General features: G+C 48.1%; 2 protein-coding genes across 5 annotated transcripts; one reads left to right on the top strand and one right to left on the bottom strand.

Annotated features, from left to right (window-relative positions):
* Positions 1–535: 535 nt before the first annotated feature.
* Positions 536–3,208, bottom strand: LOC128783726 (protein Wnt-4-like). Its single transcript, XM_053934756.1, is given in 8 exon segments — positions 536–660; positions 663–1,002; positions 1,677–1,819; positions 1,976–2,107; positions 2,608–2,715; positions 2,718–2,759; positions 2,762–2,804; positions 3,179–3,208. Coding segments are annotated over 8 exon segments (963 nt in total).
* Positions 3,209–4,649: 1,441 nt separating this feature from the next.
* Positions 4,650–14,285, top strand: LPAR5 (lysophosphatidic acid receptor 5). 4 transcript variants are annotated; one of them, XM_053936385.1, is made up of 4 exons: positions 4,650–4,725; positions 5,371–5,438; positions 5,997–6,234; positions 12,213–14,285. In XM_053936385.1, the coding sequence occupies exon 4, from the start codon at positions 12,525–12,527 to the stop codon at positions 13,644–13,646; it is 1,122 nt and encodes a 373-aa protein (XP_053792360.1). In that variant the 5' UTR covers positions 4,650–4,725; positions 5,371–5,438; positions 5,997–6,234; positions 12,213–12,524; the 3' UTR covers positions 13,647–14,285. The 4 variants fall into 4 exon arrangements, with proteins under 4 accessions (XP_053792360.1, XP_053792362.1, XP_053792359.1 ...); XM_053936387.1 differs by having other exon boundaries at positions 4,689–4,772; positions 6,001–6,234; XM_053936384.1 differs by having other exon boundaries at positions 4,689–4,772.
* The last annotated feature ends 8,399 nt before the right edge of the window (positions 14,286–22,684 follow it).

Here is a 22,684-nt window from a genome sequence, read left to right as displayed (position 1 = left end):
ACAGCCTTTCCCTCATCCCTAGGCAGGTCACCTGGTCATAAAAGAGACCAGGCTACTCAAGCAGGACCTGTCTTTTATGAACCCATCCTGGCTAGGGACGATTCCCTGGTAGTGCTGTGTGATTGCACTTAGGATAACTTGTTCCATAACATTCCCTGGCACTGAGATCAGACTGAATGAGGGGAGCCTCACTGTGGCAGCTGCTGGAACTCCTCTTGGAAACATTTCTCCAGCCAAAGGAACAGCTGAGCACTGGAAAAGGCATTTCTTGCATGTCCAGAGAGAGGGGAGGGACCAGAGACAAGGACTCTCCAGGTCCTAAACGCAGCACATGAGCAAGAAGAACCTTTTGTGTGCGCTTTGCTTTCCACTGCGGCTGGGTTTTTTCCTCAAGTTTAGTGCTTTATTTGGCCTGTGTCCTCCAGCCCTCCATCCGGAAAAATAATTCAAACCACGGCAGCCCACCGCGGCTGGCGGGAGGGTGCTGCGTGGGGAGCACACAGGAGCTGGTGGCACCCCTGGGCTCTGCCGTCCCTCAGCGGCACCCGTGCAGCTCCGCGAGGTGCCGGCTCTGCTTGCACTGGACGGAGCAGCACCAGCGGAACTTGCAGCTGCAGCGCTCCGCCAGCTCGGCCCGGGCCGTGCCCAAGGCCCTGCCCAGCACAGCAGCTCGCAGCCGCCCACGGCCGGCGGAGTCCGCTTGCACCGGCGGCCCGAGGTGCCGAAGATGCCGTGCCCGGGGTCCCGGCCGCAGAAGTCCGGGCTGGGCCGCAGGTAGACCAGGTCGTGAGGCGTGTAGGGCTTGAAGCGAGAGCTCCTGGGCAGCAGGAACTGGCGGGAACCGACCCGCTTCGGATAAACCTCTGTTGCCCACTCAGACTTCTCCTTGAGGACGTTGCCCCCGTGGCGGAAGGGAGGCATGACCTTCCAGCAGGTGCGCGCCTCGCAGAAGCCCCACACGCCATGGCACTTGCACTCCACCTTCATGTGGGCCAGGAGAGCCTGCAGAGCAGGAGGCAGCTGCCAGCCTGACCAGGGACACCCTTCCCAACACCTCCCATGTGCTGCTGTTCTCCCAACAATCTGCCCATGGGGCTGGAGATCGGGGACAGCGGAGGAGAAGGGGAAGGTGCAAAAGTATCTTTTTAAGCCAGGCCAATATGAAAAGAAGGCGATCCACTCTGTGGAAAACAAGATGGTTTGGGTCTGTGAGATAAACCCCTGAGGTAGAGAGAGGGACGGGGAGCTGTTCTGACTTGCGGGGCTGTGGGGAGGGGAACAGATCTGGCCAGAGGCGGAGGATGTTCAAGGGACCAGATCTGACTGCAGCCCCTGCAGGTGTCTGTCTTTATTGAAGAGAGGCTGGAGGGGCAGGGAAGCCCCTCAGAACAGAACAGAGTAATTTATTTCCTGAATCATAGCTGGGATCTGTGTGGAAAAGGAGACTGTACAGAAGTGAGTAGGGGAGGCTGGAACCCCCCTCCACAAAGGCAGGAGCCAGCTCAGGGTAATCAGTGCAGTGCTGGGCTAGGAAAGGCAGCAGGATGCAGACTCCTCTGGGAGCACCTGGCTGCCCTGAAGTGCCTTTTGGGGTGTGGGGGCTGAACTGAGCTCTGCCGAGCCAGGGAGAAGCCCCTGCAGCCAGGCTCGCTCCCAGCCCTTGTTCCTGTCCTTACCTTCCTCCCAGCCTCATTGTTGTGCAGATTCATGGGCGCTTGGCTGGAGGAGACACCACGGCTCCTCTCAGGGCTGTCCACGAAGGCCTGAGAGAAGGCAATCCCGTAGGACACATTATCAGAGCAGCCTGACCACTGGAAACCTGAAGAGGAAAAGGAGCCTCGTGACAAGGAAGGAGAATCCCTGAGAGGATCTCCCAAAGACCTGTGGAGAATGAAAGCATCTCCTTTTCTGGTCTGTCTCCCCCATGGACTTTCCCCTCTGCCACCTGCTCCCTGCCACCTGCTTCTTCCTTCACCTTCAGGGGTGACTCCTCGGACCTTGTGGTGGCAGCCACACTTGTGCAGCTCCCCCCGGCTGCAGGCACGGCTCACAGCAAAAGCAATGCCGGCAGCAGAGATGGCGTGGATGAAAGCAGACTCCCGTGTGCCTGCAGCAGGATGAGAAATGGCACCAGTCTGTGGAGGGCAAAGGCACTTATGGGGCACAGTGTGGGAAAAGAGACTGTCACTGCATGCAGGAAGGATGCCTTCAGATGGAGACTGCTCGGGAGAAATACATGTCAGGATGTTCACCCAGTGCAGCTGCTCCCAAGACTGGGAGTCAGTAAGTGCCATGGCTCTGTGGCAGGGTGGGTGGCAAAGTCAGGGAAAAATTTACCAGTCTATAGAGCTGGTACCCAGGATGGTCCAATGAGACCAAAAAGCCAAATCTGGCCAAATGGGAAGAAGTTTCTCCAGAATGCTAATGTGTGTGAGAGCATTCAGTTCAGTTTGCTCTGTGCTGGCATGTCAGCATGTGGAAGAAGGCACTGGCCACTCTGGAGATGGGTCCAGTGCAACCCTTGCACTCTGGCCCAGGAAAGGCTGATGTGTCAAGGGGACAGTGGACATTCTGGAGGGACACCATGCCAAGCCTGCCCTCGCTGACCTTGGATGGTGGCCTTGCCGAAAACCTGCAGCCTCTGCAGGGTGGAGCAGTTCCAGTGGCAAGAGTGAAACTGGCGCTGGCGCTCGAGGACAGCCAGGTCCGTGCCTCCATGGCTTCCACCTGCTGCCGGCAAACACGGACCTGCTCTTCTCCAGCCCCATCAGGCCATCACAGCCCCTGGGGTTCCACAGGACTGCCTACAGGGAAGTCTGCTTAGCCAGGGACCTGTGGGGCAGGGGAGAGGTTCAGTTGTAGATGGGCTAGAGCTGGGGCCTTACCTCTACAGGACTAACCCTCTCTAGCCATATCTTAGAGTAGAAATGGGGCAGGGAAGGGGCTGTGGCCATGTTGTCTGTGAATCGGACATTCTTGCTGCCCACTCTGGTCTGCATCTCTTCAGCCTTACAATCACTCTCCCTCCAAGCTCCCAGAGATGTCCCTTCTGCTTTTTGGTTGCCCAGATTCCTTCTTCCACCGTGTTCTCACCCTATTTTCTTTGGAGACAGCACATCTCTAGGTGGCTTTCCAACCCAGACAACACAAGCACAAAGCATACTTACAGCCAGGTCACGGCAGCGACGTGCTGCATGTGGATCAACATCGCGTACAGCCACACCAGCTCCATCCTGTCCTGCCAAAACTTCACCACCTTCAACTCCAGCACTGCAGCTGCCTGAATGCCCTCCTGTGGCTTTCCACAGTCTCTGCCCAACAGTGGTTTTCACAGCAGCTCCAGCCCAGCACTGCAAAGCAGGGGTAGCCCCAGCCCCGGGCAGTGACCGTGGGCTGTCCAGGTGTGCCTGCCAGCATCGGAGACCCTGTAGCCTGCAGAACCCTGCTGGTTTGGCCTTGCGAGGCCGTCCACACCAGTGCTACAGCTTGGGCAGCGTGGTGGGAGAGCTCTGAGCTAGGACTCTGGGGTGGGCATCCATCACAGGGAGCTCAAGTGGATGGGGACAGCATCTGTGTCACACCCATGGCCTGTGCCATCCTGTCAGGAGATGATGTGGTTGTCTTCCTCTACAGCCCAGTCACTTTTTCAGCAGGAGGCAGTCCAAGACCCACTCAGCAGCAGACAAAGCCTTCTGCACAAGAAGAGCCAGAAGCACCAAGCAGCTGTTGCCAGACTCACCAGCTCGTCACCACTTTGTCACCAAGCCTTTTGGGGAGACAGAGAGTTTCCCTGCAGTCACAGCTCATGGGAGCAGAGAGGGGAAGACCTGCTGCCTCCCTCATCCACATCCACTGTTCTTGAAGACACTCCCTCATCTGCCTCCTCCAGGCTGGAGATTGTTCTTTTCTACCCTGCAGCCCACATAGCTACAGCAAACAGACACAGCCCAGCTGCTCCCTGCCTCTCTTAACTCTTTCCCTGGCAGGTCTCCCTTCACCTCCCTCATTTTCTTCCCCATGGCCTGTCCTTCCCCAGGACCTTCAGCCCCTTCAGCCCTTGCCCTTCTCCTAGGAGGCACAACAGGGTGGCTGCCCCCCTTCTCATTGGGTACCCCTTTCCTAAGAGCCTCTGGAAGCCCAGGAAAATGTGAGCTGTGTGACCAGGGAGCTGAAATGTCCTGGGACAAGACTGCCATTCCCCCAGCCAGCCTGGGAAGTGCCAGCTGTTCCCACTGCCTTGGAAGGTAAAACTCCTCTGCAGACACAGGTTTCTGCTTTTCCTGTCTGAATCATTCAGAAAGTGAAGCAGGGCTGTTCTGGCACTGCTGTGCTTCTTTCATAAAGAGATTCACCCCTTTGCTCTGCTCCCCCACATTTTGCTGCACAAAGAAGTCCGAAGAGCACTGTGGTTTATGAGTCATCCTTTCAGACCTGAGCAGCCTCTCTCTTGTAGCATGCATTTCACCTCTTTCCTTGCCTTCCCAGCTCCCTGCATCCTTCCTCCTGCTGGGTCCTTGCTCCTACTTTCTGGAGCCAGCACTGCGGGGTGGCAGGCATGTTGGGATTTGCAGCATCAGGGTGTAGCCTCCAACACACACCCCAGTAATCTGGTCTTACCTGCTGCTCGCTCAGACAGCGGTGAGGAAATGCCGGGGGTTGAGCTGCTCTTCCCCACGAGCTGAGCCTCCAAGAGACAGCGAGGGGCAGATGTGTGAGCCCACCCGGGTGAGGGGACACAGAGTTTGTGGGCTGAGGCACCGAGATCCGGGGAGGTGAGTGAACTTGGCCAGGTGAGGATGCCGTGGGGCTTATGGGTTGGGCTGGGTGCCACTGTGTCCTTGTCTTCTCACACATGGAAAAGCCAGGACTGCCGGGCTCAGCCAGGTGTGTGCTCATGTGGGTGAGGGGTGAGGGCTGCAGGGGAGGGGGGAGTTCCCACAGAATGTGTCAGACACTCCTTAGGCAAAGGACACCCCCCGTTGGCATATCTGCAAGCTTTTATCAGTATCAACACCTTGAACTGAAGATACACAAAAAGCCATGAGAACAAAGATCCCAGCAAAGTGAGAAAAGGGGTCTGGTTAAAAAAGAGAGGCGCTGAAAAGAAGCAGGGTGAGCTCAGTGGTTTGGGTGCTATTGTGCTCTCCAAGGATTTATGAGCAGCAGGAACATAGATATCCCTTGGTGTGTCATTCCCTGAATGAGGAGTCAGTAACAGCAGAACAAGGGAGGTAGGGAGTGAGAAAATCAAACACCAGCAGGCAAGGGCTGCAGAGAAAGGGAGCCCACAGCAACTTCCCAGGGCAGCTGTTCTTGGGGCAGGACAACAGTGGGATTAGGAGTGTCACCATGACTCATGTCTTCTTCCAGGTGTGCTGAGACTGGCAAAGCAGAAATAGGACTCGAAGCAACAGAGTGCCAGATGGGCTTTGCACAAGGTCAGCTCCCTTCCCAGCTACACGTGGCAGTGCCAGGTCACAGATGTGCTGGTAAATCAGCCCTTGTACTTGCATAGCACTGTGCCTCCTGTAGCCTTGAACACCAGGGACTGAGGTTTGTGGCAAACGTGCCTTTGCTTGCCACAGACAATGACACCTCTCCGGAGCCTGGTTCTTTTTGGGATCTTGCCACATGCCAGCGGTGCACAGCTGGGCCCCTGGGCTGGAGTTCAATCCCAGAGCCCCCTAACTCATGGGAGTGACAGGACTCCAAGTCTTTGTGCAGGCTAACAATTAAATCAACTTGGTTCTCACTTCCCATATTTCACTTCTACCTCCTCTTTGGCAATATTTTGGGGAGAGGGGTGTTTTATTTCCCCTCTGTCAGTCCTGGGGGTTGCTGAGTTAGCAAGACAAGCAACTATTTGGCACTATGACCCAGGGCAGGTCTCCTCAGTTGCAAGGACACCTGGGTACTGCTTCTTTCATGATTGCATTTGCTGTTGTAGGATGTGGTTTAGCTTATCAGCCCTTGATAACAAAGTTCATGCTTTGTAGCCAGGCAGAAGTGCATCAGGAAGTGAGAAAGGAGAAGAGACAAACTGCAACGTGCCGATGTAGAATCAGCCGCAGCGTGGTAGGGGACAGCTGTGATTTGGATGAAGAGGCTGCCCGGTTCTGTTTTGATCCAAGCTGCTTTGCGGGTTTGGGGCCCGGATCGAGACCTCTGCAGCGGGAGCAATCACCAAGCAGCAAGCCAGCCGGCATCCACACTTGGCTCTTCTCCAGCAGTGAGGTAAGGCAGGCGGGAACATCTGGAGAGCTGGATGGTCTGGCATCTTGGGCACCGGTCCCTGTGAGCTGCTGTGCGTGTGCTGCCAGGCCTGGCCGTGGGGCACTGGGGGACATCTGCCCCTCGCCAGTTGCCCCGTGGACCTAGAGGTGCAAGGCACATCTCTGTATTTATTCAAACTGAGGCTTTCTTTGGGATCCTGTGCTACTAAAAGCACGGGCAGGCTTACTTGCCAAGGTGCCCGCCATGGGAGCCCTCTTCCACAGGACCCTCAGGAGATGAAGAGGGGTAGCATCTCTAAGGAGGAGGCAATAGCAGTGTGATCAAACCTCATGAGTTAAATACGGAGGTCTCAGCTTTTATATCATGTGTCTCTCTTTAAAAACAAGCCATCCTAAGACTTGAATGTCTTCAAGGTTCTAATCATCACAAAAATCTAATTTCTTGAGTAGAAAAAAAGATGACAAGTGGGCCTTGAGTATCACCACAACAGCAGGTAAAAAGCACCCACATTTATTTTAAAAACGTATCTCCAGTTTCTAGAGTAAAGTCGGGTGTGTTTTCTGAGGTTTGACACATTTTTGTTGTTTCCTCTTTGCTTTCAGAATAAGTAAGCGAGCTCATGCAGTTTGTGTTTTAAGTTCTGCACCCCAATGCCACATTTGCTCTCTGCATTCTCACAGGAGCCCCAAAACCCTCCATGGTTTTAGTGACAAGCCACTAACAGAAACACTGACCCTGCAGTATCCTCATGAGTATTTTTCCAGCTCTCTTTTTACACCACATATCTCAGCCCCATACCCTGATTCTTCATCATTTTTGTCATGCTTGGAGGCCATGACTCCTAGTAAGACAGTGAGACAGGAGAGAGAGGATTCCCAGGACCAGGCAGCAAGATGCCAGGCACGCATCCCATCTTCAGGGCATGCTTGCCTGTATGCAAGTACATTTAGGGCTTCTCACCCCCCAAAAGAAAGAAATCTAAATCCCATGGATTTTGCAAGTCACAGTCTTGGCAGTTGATGGTATTCAAGGGCTCAAACTGAAGAGGAAAAAAAATGCTTCCTCCACCCCCTGGGACACATAAGGTCAGTCACCAAAGAGAAAGTTTCTTCAGGATTTAAAGAGAGCATCTTGTTGTGAGGGGGGGGGATTATTCAGCTGTGGTACCACTGCTTCCTTACACAGCTGGTGGCTTCAGATATCTTGGCAGCTTTTGTGCAGAGCAATGAGTACTTGGGGCTCTTTTGGAGGCAGCCACAAGGAACTTGCCTTTTGACTCTCAGACATTAACCAGCAAGGATAATCAGTCTCCCTACTTCCAGCCTGCTTTACCTGTCCATAGCTTTCCTTTTTAGAGAGGGACAGTCAAAGCAGGACCTTCAAAGCTCACTGGAGAAACTCTCTGCACCCACAACTTTATCTTTGCAATGACTGTGTCTGCATGCATCTCATTTCTCATGTGTCTTGGTCACTGTATCTGTTATGGCAAGTCTGAGACTAGCAGCTTAGCTTCCATATCAACACCATAGCAGACTCTTTTTTCTATGTTTCCATCTACCCACAAAAAAAAAATCCCCTCAAAAGCCCAATCTATTTTCTGCTCTCAGCGATCTTTGATGCCAGTTTAGAACTGTGCTGTTCAGTGTCTTGAAGGCTGAAAGGCTAGAGTGTGTTAGGAAAGACCACTCAGAAAAGAAGGAAAACCTGATGGTGGGCAAAAAAATGAAGAAGTTTCTTTCATTGGTATTCATGTCATGAAAGCCTGGGATATTTCCACAGCAGAAACTTTCTTTATGAGAAGTTCATAAAAGGACTGTCTCTGGTCAAAACAGTAGTAGGATCAACCACGGAGCAGCAAGATGAACTAAAACCATACGACTCCTACCCCAGAGGTCTGAAACTAACTGAAGGGTGGAAGACCTGACTAATTGTTCCAATAGAAACCTTTGCTTAAAACAGTTCTTAAAGGCTGACTCAATTTAAGAAAAGGCTCTTGGGGGGTTTCAGACCAGAGAGCTTGATGGTTTTGCTGAACAAATTAGTAGAAGCTATAATAAAAAAAAAAATCAATTGGCATACGGTCACATCTAATTACTGGGGAAAAGTCATCATGGCTTTTATAAAGAGATGCTGTTCCCACAGTTCTTCCTTAAAGAGCTCAATAAGCACATGAACAGTGGCCCATGTGGATTTCCAGAAGGCTTTCAAAAGCAGTCTCACCAATGGCACTTAAAAAAAATTTAAAGAAAATATTCCTAACTGGATAAAAAGTCCCTAAAAGAAGGGACAGAGAATGAAGATAGATGGTTGTTTTTCTCAGTGGAGTTGTCAGACACCTGTGCTGGGGCTTGGACTGTTTGACTTATTCATGAGGGATGAATAATAAAATAACAAATCTGTTGGAGACAAAATTATTCAAATTTAAAAAGATGAGGTTTGGCTGTGAAGAACTGCAGAGCTTAAGAGAAGTGTGAGTGACTGGACTTAAACTAACAGCTGAAATTTTATCTAGTGAAGTGATGGGAAAAAACAAACTGAACTGGCCATTACCACTTGCAAATGAGATCTACACCTACGCAGCTCAGTGCATCCACATTATCAGCACTGAGTGTTTTCATCACCCCAGCACAGGGCTCACAAAAGCTGTAGCAGAAGTGGAAAAGTGCTGAGAAGGGCAACAAGGATGTTCAAAAGTAAAGAACAGTTTCTCTACAAGGAAAAACTATGAAGACAAGAACCCTTTAGCAAAAAAAAAAAAAAAAAAAAAGTTGCTGAGTGGGAATATGGTGGATGTTTATAATATTATCAGCCACAAAATGAAGGTGGATAGGCATGGTTTTTGCCCTGTCTGTTCCAGCACTAAAGCTAAGAATTTAATCTAGCAGATGATGAATCAGAGATGGGTATATGGAACTGATGCTTCACCTGAGGCACAAGTAAGCCGTGGAACTCCTTGGCACTCCTGGCACTGGATAATGTAGATGGTAAATTTTACATCAACTCAAAAAACGACTGAAAAAAACACAATGAAATAGAAGTTCCCTGAGGACTACTGAGTACAACTAGGTCACCTGTGGCTCAAGAAATTCCTGGGCTACAATTTGTGCTGGAAGCAGGAAGACAACTTGAGGCAGTGTAACTACATGATTGTACTGTTCATAACATAATCGCTTCACCATGCACTATTTGAGATGGAATATTAGTGGTAGAAAGCCTGACAAAACATGGATTGTGCTTACATATTATAATCTCTATATCTGTTAATTGAATACCTCAGGAAAGCTTGAAAAAACACGTTGTCTTTAGAGATAAGTCCTTTTCACCTGACATCTGTCTGGTCTGCGTACATGTGTTACAGCAGGTCATGGTCACTCACTAAGTCACAGTCTCAATAACTTTGTTTCCATCAAGATAAAGGTCTGACCAGTCTGCAATTCATGTCAAGGTTTTGGCTCTAGCAAAAGCTGACATATTCTCCTAGAATTATAGAATCACAGAATATACTGAGTTGGAAGGGACCCATCAGGATCATCAAGGATCATCAAGTCCAACTCCGGGCCCTGCATAGGACATCCCAAGAATCATACCCTGTGCTTGAGAGCATTGTCCAAACACTTCCTGAACTCTGTCAGGCTTGGTGCTGTGTCCACTTCCCTGGGGAGCCTGCTCCAGTGCCCAACCACTCTCTGGGTGAAGAACCTTCTTCTAATATCAAACCCAAATCTCCCCTGACACAACTTCAGGCCATTCCCTTGGATCCTGTCATGGTTCACCACAGAGAAGAGATCAGTGCCTGCTCCTCCTCTTCCCCTCTCGAGGAAGTTGTAGACCACAATGAGGTCTTCCCTCAGTCTCCTCTTCTCCAAGCGGAACAGACCAAGTGACCTCAGCCGCTCCTCATACTGCTTCCCCTCGAGGTCCTTCACCATCCTCATGGCCCTCCTTTGCACACTCTCTAATAGCTCAATGTCTTTTTTATATTGCCCAAAACTGCACACAGGACTCAAGGTGAGGCTGCACCACTGCAAAGCAGAGCAGGACAATCACCTCCTTTGACCATTGGTGATGCTCCTCCTTGAGATTTTTTGAAGCATGAAACATTTAACTTGAAACCAACAACATTCTTGCACTTTTGCCTTGTCAACTTATCTTATACTCTAAACTTGCACAAGAATTCATGCAAAGTATTCATCCACCAGGAAGGGTAGAATCCACTCAGATATGGTTTGATAAACCAGTAGAAGTTTCCCTAAGAAACCTGTTTTGGTGATGGATCTGCACAACACAAAGGATGGGCAAGTTGGTAGCTGTCTACACTCTTGTATTAGGTTTCCACTCCCATTCTTTAACGTATTGTTACCAGAATGATCTCTTCCTCTCTATGAGGTCAGCACACACTTCTGTCTGCAGCAGCTTCTCTCTGGACCTGTGCATTGCCACACAATGCCATCCAGAAGGTCTGACATGCTTGACATGCCTGTCAAGTTGCTGAGTAATATCAACCTCATGTAAAGATATTCTCTAGACAAAAAATTCTACTTTCCTTCTGAAGTAAATCACAATCTACATGGACTCTTATGAGGGAATCCCTGTTTGACCCCTGCAAACAACTGTGGGGAACTGTGTAACCCAATCCCTGCTGCAGTATGAGTCCCTTCCACAGAGTGCAGTCCTTCAGGAACAGAGTGCTCCAACATGGGTTCACCATGGCCTTCTCCAGGGGCAACAGGGGAATCTTTGCTCCAGTGCCTGGAGCTCCTCATTCCCCTCCTTCTTCACTCACCTTGGTGTCTGCAGCAGGGCTTTTCTATCACATATTCTCACTTCCCTTCTCTGCCTCACAATTAACTTTTTTTAATTGCTGTCTCAGAGTAACTTTTTCCCTTTCATTATCCCAGAGGTGCTGCCACCATCACTGATGGGCTCAGCCTTACCCAGTGGCAGGTCCCTCCTGGCATTGGCTATATCAGACACAGAGGAAATTCCTGGCACACTCTCACAGAACTACACCTATAGCCTTCCCAGCTGCCAAAACCCTGCCTTGCAAACCCCAGTGCTGCTATTATATCACCTGGAGCCTTCTCTTGTCCAACTGAACAAGACCAGTTCCCTCAGCAATTCCTCATGGCGCAAGTGCTGCAGCCCCCAGACCATTTTGGTGGCCTTCCATTTGGCTCACTCCAGCTGATCAGTGTTTGGACAGTGCTGCTAGTTAGTACCTAGAGTGGTTACTAGCCTCACACTGCTTCGAAGTCATGTTTGTCCATATGAATACCATGGCACTTCCTTTTTTATTGTGCTCCCCTCCATGGCTGCACTGCTCTGTGTTTCTGGGACATGGGTTGCTTCAAGCAGCAGAATGAGGACATACAGTCCAAATAAGCACCACCGGTCCCAAGCAAGTAAGGACACCAAAGGAACTGTATGAATGTAAGAAACATAAGGAACTCGAAGTCACTGGAACTGAAGTCTGTGCATGATGTTTTACGTAAGAAAAGGAGCTTGGGTGGAGTCGGGTCTAACTGTACTGTAATTTTTTTTTATCTGAAATGGATGTACAAAGTCCTTTTTCTCTGATATAAAACAGTACCATGCCATTTTTAAGTTCCTTCCAGTCAGCATTTTTCCTTCAAAACACTGCTCTCTTCTTTTTCTTTCTCTTTCTCTGGAGCTGCCTCAACTACTTTCCCTGTGTGCTTGTGGTGTCCCTTTCTTGTATTCATGTGCTCTCAGCAGTGATCAAAGCAAAGTGCATTCTCTGGGGCTGAGTGATAAATGATTCTGTACAACAACCACCTTCTCTGTGCTCTGTCTTCTTCTGCCATGTAATTACTCACTTTTCTCATGTCCATTTTCCCTCATCTTTTGGTTTCTTTGTGAGTTCTTGCTGCAGAAGCCACCATGGTGAGATTTTAACATTTCGAGAGATTTCCTCCTCTAACTTAAACTCTTTTGTTTTGGTCTTCCACTCTGACCAGGAATTGTACTGACAGCTGGCAATGATCTTCCATCACCTTGTCACCTCATAACCACTGGAAAGAATTGCTGAACTAGGGGCAGAAGCAAACTCCACATTACCATCCGTGCCAGATGACCACACACCAGCAATCCAAAGCAGTGCCAGCCAAGAGAGACATTGCCCATCTACCTCCCAGCTGCAGATGACAGGAATGACCTGCCTGTGGCTCCTCAGAGGTGAACGACCTCCCTCAGTGCTCTTCTTTGTGCCTCCTTAGCCCATCAACAGGCTCAGCCATCTCAGCAAAAGCATTCCCTGATCCACGCTGGGCATGTCAGCATCCAATACGTCCAATACGTCTCAGACATGCAAGGATTACACCTTCAACCACCACCTCCTCATGCCTGGCTACACCCTGATATTCATCACAGGCTTGATACTCAATGTGGTAGCCCTGTGGATATTTGTCCGATACCTGCGCCTGAAGTCTGTAGTGATGATCTACATGTTGAACCTGGCCATCAGTGACCTCAGCTTCACACTTTCTCTGCCCCTGCGACTCTACTACTATTCCAACCACCACTGGCCCTTTGGTAGTTTCCTGTGCCAGGTCTCTGGCTCAGTCTTCCAGATCAACATGTATGGTAGCTGCCTCTTCCTCATGTGCGTCAACCTGGATCGTTACATTGCCATTGTTCACCCACTTCGCTGGCGGCATCTGCGGCGCCCCAAGGTGGCCAAGCTCCTCTGCTTCATCGTCTGGGTTGTGATCTTCATGGGTTCCATCCCCACAGCCATAGTCCACAAGCAAAACCACTGTAAAGTAGAAAACCAGACCATTTATCTATGCTTTGAAAGCTTTAGTGACAACATATGGCAGAATAACCTCTTCCCCCTGGTAATCCTGGCTGAAATCTTGGGGTTTCTCCTGCCTCTCAGCTCTGTGACATACTGCTCAATTCGGATCTTTCAGGAGCTCTGCCAGCCCAGCCAGACGAAGACCCTGCGACAGCGGAAGACCGTCCGTCTCCTCTTGGTCAATCTGGTCATCTTCATCATCTGCTTTGTGCCCTACAACACTACCCTGGCAGTTTATGGGATGATAAAGGCCCGGGTGATGAAGGTTGAGGAACAAACCCAGGCCTCCGTGCGCCAAGCGTTAATTATAACGATGATGTTTGCCAGTATGAACTGCATGCTGGACCCCTTGATCTACTACTTTAGCACTGAGGGTTTCCGTAACACCTTCAAGAAATTGCGGCGGGGACAAGCCTGGGACTCAGAGATAGGAACGCTTAAGCATCAGATTGTGGAGAGTAAGTCAACCCGAGACCACACCATGTCTAAAGTGAAACTGTTCCCATCTGAAAACTTTATCCATCCCAATGAGTCCTCACCGTCACTTCCTACTGCAGTATTCCTGAATGGCCCTATTGAGGACTCGGAAATTTAAGCCTGGGAAAGCCATACCATTGCAGAGTCACACATGCTGTAACTACAGCAAGCCTGTGGGATACAGCAAACTGTTTGAGGGAGCACAGCAGACTGTCTGTGGGTGAACGTGATGACGCAAAGCTGAAGGATGAAAGGTTGTTTTGAATAAACAGAGGTGCCTTCGTGACATGGTCATATCTGACTCTTTTGGTACAGGAAACATAGTGGGGAACAAGGATTTGAAAGAAACTTAGTGTGTCTAGGTCTGGCCAGCATGAATTCCTATAGCAAGCCCATCGTGACTGAGTAGCTGCTGGCTGCACTGTAGCCTGAGGCAGTTCTGGGGATCAGCCGAACACAGATACAGTACTCAGTGCTGACAAAGTGAATTTACTAGCAGTGGCTGAGGAAAACCTTTGACCAGATGTTTCCGTTTGAGTCATAGGTCCAGCACAGGACACCTAAATGAGTATCTTAATTTTGCAAAAGAACTGAAGTGTTCAGCAAGCTTTGTTGAGGTCAAGGAGAATAGCTGAGTTTTCAGTAATCTTGCAGAAAATAGGTTCCTAATTGTATAGAAAATTACAGACCTTAGCAAAACAATCTTCAGGAGGTATGTCAAATGTGCAGCTGTAAACACACACATGTGGCACAATGGCTATACATTTACCAAAAGCAAAATGGCTTGGGTAACACTAACATACTTTAAAAAACTGCATTCCCAATGACTCCAGAAAAAAAGAGAGGATACCAATATTGTTGTTGTGTCAGAAGCTCATGCTGATGTTAGTGCTTTGCACTTTGCACTAGTGCTTTGCACTAGTCTTGTTGCTGGCCCCTATATAGGATGATTGATTTCGGGTCTGAGTGATTTTCACTGTTGAAAAGGAATGATGTCACAGAATGAGGCTGCGGTGAAATGTATTTGCTTGCACTGTTTGTACATGCTTTTGCAGGCTGCACTGTATGTGAAAGCCCTATAAATCTCCCCAGAAGAGAGATCCACCTGTACACAGACAGTGCCAGAAGCCCCAGTTTTTCACTCCTGCTGATGGCCAAGGGTTGCCTTTCCAATTGCACTGCAAAACAGCCTCTCTGTGGCTTCCAGCAGGTCTCAGGCTATTCTGGAGGGGATCCATTACAGTGGTTTGCTTTTGTTTTTCTTAATGTTAAAGGAAAGGTCAGGGAAAGTGACAAGAAATGTAGTCCAGAGTGCTAGGGTTTATAGTTTTTAGACTTCTCAATAAGCAGTAAATCTGGTTTCAAGTTCCTACTTCACAACTGCTGTGGGAATAAATGTACTGTAATATATCAAGGGTTGATGTTAGGAGATACCATGTTTTAAATCCATTTTTGCAGTCTCCCTTGAAGACCTTCTCTTTTATGAGAGATGACTGCAGAAGCAGGTCTTCAAGAAGACCTGTAGAAGATGATGAGCCGCTCCACAGAGACATCCTTGCGTCACCACCTGCCTGTGAGACATACGCCCTGTGTGAGCCAGCTCTGTCCCCTTGCTCAGCCCTTGCATCACCAGCAGAGCAGCCTTGAAATCCACTTGCAGATGAAGAACATTTAATGGTGCCCAAGAGATGCAGGGAGAGAGGTGGAAGAGGGTTTGTAGGGCAGTAGACATTCCTATTTTAAAAACTCAGAACTGCCATGAATCCTTTGTGACATAGTGCAGCTGGAGAGGAAACAAAGATGTGTGCATCTCTTCCGCTACTCTTTTGTCCTGGGATTTATGGGATAACGGAGTGATATTACAGCAGATGCACTGCTGTCCATTTTGAAACTTTCTACCACCTTAATCCTTTCTAGAGCCCTTTCCTTGTCCCTGTCCCTCTGGCCCTTTCTCCTTTCCCTAGTCTAATGCACCATGCACCTAAGCATCAACGCAATGCCTTTACAGTTATATTTTCTTCCCTGCCCAGAGAAGTTACTTTTTTTCTTTCCTTTTAACTTGGCTAGAGTGCTGTTATAAGTTCACTGAAAGATTTGGGTGGGAAGGGACCTCTGGAGGTCTCTACCGAGACTGCCTGCTCACAGCAGGTTGCTGGGGGCAGTGAGGGCTGGCAGCTCCCTAAAGGAATATAAGAGCTGAGATCCAGGCATGTAACAAGGCAGGCAGAGGAAGAGGCTTAGCCAGTAAGGGAAAGCATCTGAGCAAGGGGACAAAGGCAGGTATAGGCAGATAGCCAGGTACAGCTGAGAATCCAGACGATCATACAAGCTTGTGGTGATGAGGCAGGTCCAAGGTCAAAATAAGAAGTCAAGTCAGCATCAGGATCAAGTCTGGGGGCTGGAACCATGGTGAGCCACAGTCCAGAGATTGCCTGACAAGTCCATTGTGACAAGGCAGGTCTTGGGTCAAGCCAGAAAGCCTATCCACAAGTCTAGATTCACAGATTGCATGGTCAGGCACAGGCCAGACTCCTTAGACAGGAGCCAAGGGCAAATGCACCAGACTAAAAGCATCTCCTGGGGCAAGGGTCAGTCCTGGCTGAAGCTCCAGCAGAGCTTTCTAGAAACTCTCCCCAAAGTCATCAGAGGCAAGAGGCTGCCCTCATCTCCACTGCCTCTGACCTGTCCCCAAGCTTGTACAGCCAAAGGCAGGAGCAAAGAGGATGTACATGGGACCCCAAGGCAGTTCAGGTTTCTCAAAGCCTTGTCCAGGTGTCTTCTGAGCACCTCCAAGGATGGCGATTCCTCAGCTTCCTGAGGTACCCACACCAGTGTTGAAACATGCCCTGGGAAGAGGCTTTTCTTAATGCTCACCAGGATTCTTGCAAGTCATGGCTGTTGTGCTTTCTCAGGGCCACAACGAGCAGAGTCTGGCTCTGTCTTCTTTTGGCAAGCTTGCCAAGCATGAATGAAATGTCAGCTGGCAGATGCCACTCCTTCGGAAGAGGCCGCTCTTCTGCGGAAGTTACAGTATCCTCCACAGCACACAACTTCTCAAAAAGCACATCAGAAAACATGATCTTTTCTTGTAGCTTCACTCCTGAAAATAGTGGAACTATTTTTACCTGGAACATTTCATAAACATTCCACCTCCAGCAGAGAAAATTTTAGCTCAAATATTTTGACTAAATTATAAATAACTGCAAAGCTGATCTCTTAATGAATCTCATCAACCAGTTTAACAATAAAGAGGGCTGCTGGTCATGTTACACACACAGCAGAAAAGTTCCTGACTTTGGGTTTCTGAAGGCTTTGCTTTATTGTTACATATAAATAGTTGTGGGCCCAGTGTGGGCTGTTGCGTTTTGTCCTTTGGGTATTCAATCTTTTTCAGCTTGCATTAGTTTTGTTTTGGTTTTGAGGATTCTAGTCAAATGTAATAGCTTTGGATTCTAGAGGGGATTTGGGATATTTTTCATGTTTGACAGAGAGAATTGGTGTTAGCTAAGTTTCTGCTTCCGCATTTTTGCTTTGTAAGCTTCGGGAGTTTTTTATTCCATCACATGGTGATAAGGAATAGCACATATATGTGCTGTCTTTTAGTGAAATGAGTCATTCACCCTTATCTTGCTTTAAGGCTTCTTTTTAATCAGTGTATAAAAAAAACCAGACAAACAAATCTGAAAGTTCTAGGGTATGATGGTTTCCAACAATGCAAAACAGAACCATTTGAAAGCTTGTGTTTTGAACAACAGGAGCTACGTGAAGCAATGGTATTCAAGAAGGGAAAGTTAAATGGGAATATAAGTTTAGCAAAGTCTTTTCAACCTGTATAGGTGACCCTCTACATCCTACTGTGATAATTCTTGAATTAGTATTCTTGTTAAGTATGTCAGAGGTAAAAGGTGTCATTCACTACTTCCCTGTACTTCGTGTCATTTGCAGATGTGAACATTAAACAAATGTCTCCTGATCGAGTAGGACTAAACAAGTGAAAGGTCAGAGAGATGGCAAAGGCACACAGAACACTTATTCTGTATGGATCAGACAGTATCTGCAAAAATGTACAAATACATTAGGATTTCAACTCCTTTGACTTCCAGAATGGATATGTCCTATGCTTCTGGAAATGGTTCCCTACTTGAATGATATATAAAAGTATTGTTATGACTATTAATCATGGCTATTAATATTAAAATGTATTTTATACTTTCTAGAAACCCTCTGATACTCTGAGTTCTGTGAGTCAGCTTGAAAAGATGTTTTAGAAGACCCAGAACAAGCCAGACCTTATATTCAAATTGCTTTTATTACTGTTTTTATTCCTTCCACTGTGTACTGGCTGTGTGCCTCCCACCACTAGATGTATCCCTACAACAAAACATGTATTTTGTATTACAAATGCCCTGAGCAACTTCAGCCGTGCCTGCTTTGAGCTTGGGAGGTACCCCCTGTCTTCCACTCCCCCCTATTGCTGGGAGATGAAACGAATGTCCTCCAGAGGTCCTTCCAACCTAAATAATTGCATGGTTCCCTGACCTTGTGTTTTAGATGCTGATCTGTCATCCCAGGCATTTTTTCATTATCTTTCCCTCCTGGAGTTGTTCTTGCTCGGATTACACTTTGCATACCCTGCTTGCCTTTCAGCTGCAGAGTCCTTGATCCTGTGGCTGAGTGCAGCAAAAAGCTTCACATTTTGTGTGTTGCTTTTGAAGCCTTTATTGAAAACTCGTGTGTTCTGCAGTGCTAACAGCCTCTCGGCAGAGGCCAGGCTGCCGCTGCACTGATGTTGCTGTACATCTTACTGACCAAAACCGGCTTATTGTTTCCCACATTTCCACTGTCTCTGCTCTTACACTCGGGAGAGATCTTTAGGCATGGATTGTTTTTTTTGGTTGTTTGGTTTGCACAGCACCTTGACCAGCGAGACAGCGATCAGTGAGTTCTCCCAAGCAAAATAAGAAGAAATAATGCCATATCACTGAAGAACCTGCTGTGCTGGTGATTTTGTTTGAGGTTATCTGGCAGTCTGCAAGTACTAAAGTCAAGCATAGCTGCCACTGCTTTTACCTGCTTCGGACAGAGACAGTGACAAGGCTCCCATGCTAGCTGTGAAACCTCCCTGCACTGCATACGCTGTCACTGAAGCACCGGCAGTCAGCTCTCCTCTACTTGAGCCCCTGAAATACGAAAGAACGAGGAAGAACTTTTCTCCCAAGAAAGGCAAGGGATAGTGAGAGAGAATGAAACTTTTCACCTCGAGGTGATGATAAAAGAGGTTTTCTAACACCGTGTGGGGAAAAAAAAATTAAAAAAAAATGTTAAAGGAGACGGGGGGAGGGGGAAGGGGGGCGGTGCTGAGCCGGCCGGAGGAGGCTCCGTTCCCGCCCCGCTCCCCGCCCGCCCCGCGCTCTCCGCGGCCAACAGCGGCCCCCGGCGGCGCCTCGGGCCGGACCGGCGGGACCCCCGACGGGGCTCCGGGCACACGGACCCCAGAGCCTCCGCGACGGACCGGGGCGTCCGCTCCCTCAGCACCGGCCCCCTCCGAGATGCACCGGAGCAAAGCAGCTCCTCTCAGCTTTTGGAAGAAAAGCAATTTGTAAAGAAAAAAAAATGTTAATAAAGGCAAGAAGCTGTAAAACTGGGGTAAGTAAATGCGTGAGTGCTTCTTTGCTGGGAGCAAGGGGAGAAAAGCAGTTCATTTTGATGTCACGGTAGTAACATCCCCGTAAGACGTTAAGAGCAGAAACACAAAAGCATCTGGAAGTATTTTAGCCCGTGGCACGGGTCAGGGTCTTGCTGAGGGTTTTTACCTGATCAGAACCTGGCAAACGTTGAACTCACACATTTAGGGAGCTTTTCGATAAATGAAAGCACATCCCCACAGAAGGTGTCGCAGCCCTGCGCTTTGAGTCGAGAAATGCCAGACTTACTTTTCTCCTCGTGGACTCCTTGTGCATAGGTGCCAGGGTTGTCCTTCGTTACACAATGACAGATTGTTTTCCCCTCGATGTCCCTTCTTTGTTCGCCATGTAGGAAGAACATCGGTCACAGACAGAAAAAAAAAGTGGCCTTTATTCCCCCGTTTTTTGTTTTTTTCTATGCTATATACAAATCCATCAGCTATCTACTACACACAAGTGAACTCCATTCTGCAAACAGGGCTCCTGATCTGCTTTTCTGTAGTATTTACCATCCCTAGATCCAATGGCTTCATAAATTTGAATTAATATCATTCTCAGGAGGCCCATTAGCTGATAAGGTATTATTACTATTTTATAGGCAGGAAACTCAGTAGCTAAGATGTATGTTCTGAACTACTTTGGATGCCGCTTTCTGGAGTGCTACATAGCACGTATCCATCCTGCCACTCCTGTTGATTTAAGTCACAAATACAAGACCTAAGCGATTCTGTGAATCAAACACCAAAGCCTCATGATAAGGCTTCCTTCCTCTATAAGAAGGAGCAAAGGAGTGGTGGTTTTGGGGACAATTTGGTGCATGTGTTTGTGCCCAGTATCACCTGGGGGTCCTGGGGCAAAGGCAGGAGCTGTGAAGGTGGTGGCAAGGGGTTCACAAACACTGTGTTATGAGGAGATTAATTTTTTCAAATGCTTCTATATCAGTGTGCGACATCTAGATAATGAGCAAGGGGAATTAGACATTCTCATTGATGAGCATGCATTTGATATAATTAGCATTACAAAAAACCCGATGGGACGATTTGCATAATTTCAGCGTGCTTGAGTCCCCAGTTACAGCCTATTCAGAGGCGACAGGGAGGTTAAAAAAAAAAGCGAGAGAGAGAAGTGTTGGGGAAACATGCTGCTACAGCTGAGGGACAGCAGTCCCTGCAGTACAGCTGCTGAAAGCAGCACTGTATGCCCAGGATATGGAACTGGGGGGTGGCATGGCACACATGCTATGGGAGACCTACAGCTGGGAAATGTGTGGGAGGTATTTTGCAGTAACGATGTCTCATTAGCACTTGCCAAAATTATTGGTGACAATTTCTAGGCAGGGAAAGGACCTGCACTGCCACAGGCCATCTTGTTTGGAGTCATGTTGCAAAGGGTGGCAAGACATTTGTTGTTGGCCTGGAGGTTGTCTCCTTGACCAGGTTTACACATTTGGAATGTAACCATATTTACACATCTGGAATGTAACCTGAACCACCAAGGAGCACATTTGGTGCACCAAAAAGACCTGCCTCCAGAGGAGGGAAGTGATGTGGGGAATTATTCGGGAAGAAACACAGTGACAGAAAAACATCAGTGAATCTGGTGGCTGGTTACATGAAGTTTATTACCTAGTGAAAGAGCCCTTAACTGTAATCAAGGGGAAAATGTCATCTTAGTCAGAGGTAATGTGACTGAGAAATTTAGAAAGTAAAAAGGTAAGGCAGACAAAAAGTGACATAGGCCATTGTGTCATTCTGCACTTTGTACTTTCTAATGGTGAGGGAAAGTTGTGGCAATGGGTGAGACACCGTGACTTACTGGACAAGGAAGAATTAAATACAGGAGAAGCAATAGTTAAATTCTCCAGCTACTTAATTTAGAAATGGTATTTATTGACTTTAGTTTCAGAGTAACTGCCAGTAGCAATATATCGTCAGTTTGGTAAGTGGATCATTGCCACAGGCAGGGTGACATCAATGCTTCAAAGGGAAATGGTCAGGCTCATCACTTGAACTATTTTTGAAGGTTTGGAGGGCCCTGTCATAGATAAAATTCTCTGTTTCACTTTCTTCCAACCTGACCCTGAGCTCTCTGTTCCCTCCATGCCATTTTCTGGACATGCAATCTGAAAGTACTAAGAAAAACTACTCTTGAAAAAACCTGAGGGACTCTCCACCAAAATTGTAATTCAGCTGGGAGAGCAATTTCCCAAGGACACCAAAACACGGGATGAAGCTGATTGTGGCTGCCTTTTTCATCACTTTTATTTCTGTCCTTGCGTTGACTTCTGTAGCCCTCTATAGGGGGTAGCCTTCACCAACTTAAGAAAATAAAAAATAATTTAAGAAAATAGTGTTTCCTACTGGCTTGTGTTTAGCACAGGGGTGGTATCAGTGATCCTGAAAAATAACTTCCTCAGTGCTGATGGTTTGATCTGCCTGAGCTTTGTACTGCTTTTCCTGCCTGTCAGGGTGAGCAGGGTGGTGGGTGTGGATTTTGGAGTCTGACAGACAGCTCTTCCCCATGCCAAGCTCCTGGAAGCAGCAGAGCGCTGCAGAGGGTAGTTGTCCTGCTTTATGTTTCAAATTTCCAAGGCTGCCTATGAGACATCAAGCTGCAACAAAGCCTGAAAGAAGTAGGAAAGGCTCTTAGACCTATTGGAGAAGATGCTTGTGCTCTTTACCAGAGGAGTATTTTGAGAAATCAACAGCACAGTGACCCTACCAAGAACACAGGGTCTTCATAGCACAGGCTCTGTGCTTGGATACCACGGCAAATGTCCAGAATGGCCTTTTGTCTCATCTCCTTGGACTCATGCCACAGTGATGGATGCTTTTGGAAGCTGCTGGGGCCTTGCTTGTGTCTGAACCTGCAGCCATTTGGAGCTTACAGCTTGCTGATCCTGTGTAGCTCCCGAGTGCAGTTGATACTCCTTGTCCTGCACCAAGTCTGCATCAAATCCATCTCAAGTTCCTTTCCCAGACAGACTAGGGAACTATTTCCAGGGTATAATTTTGAAGAGAAAGCTGGTCAAGGAAAGTCAGCATCTCTTTCTTATATTTTGTTGTTCCCACAGCTTCTCCAGGGGGAGAGGAGGCGGGGAAGAGGGGAGGGACAGGGAAAGGGGAAGAAAAAAGCTTGAGCATCCATAAAAGGGCTCAAATTACAAAAAGAGAAATTCCACTTGCCTGCACATGCAACTAGGGCAGGGTAAACTGGAAACTTTGTTGGTAAGATGCAATGTCCTTGTTTTGGGTATCCGGTGTAGTATATTTGGCTGTTGACTAAAGAATTGTTTTTAAAAATATGGTAACACAAGACTTGAAGAGCAACTTTAACATCTGACATTGTCCCTGTGTGCTGTTCTGGGAAGTTTCTTAATGTCATTCTTGTTTCTGCTTCATGTTGAGGTGACTGCATCTGTCAGCAAACATACCAGGTGTTGTAGAGACAGACAAACGTCTGGGAATGGCAC

Source organism: Vidua chalybeata, chromosome 2, assembly GCF_026979565.1.
Source record: "Vidua chalybeata isolate OUT-0048 chromosome 2, bVidCha1 merged haplotype, whole genome shotgun sequence".
Lineage (NCBI taxonomy): Eukaryota > Metazoa > Chordata > Aves > Passeriformes > Viduidae > Vidua > Vidua chalybeata.
The sequence above is the reverse complement of the archived record's forward strand: the minus strand, read 5'-3'. Positions and strand labels throughout refer to the sequence as shown.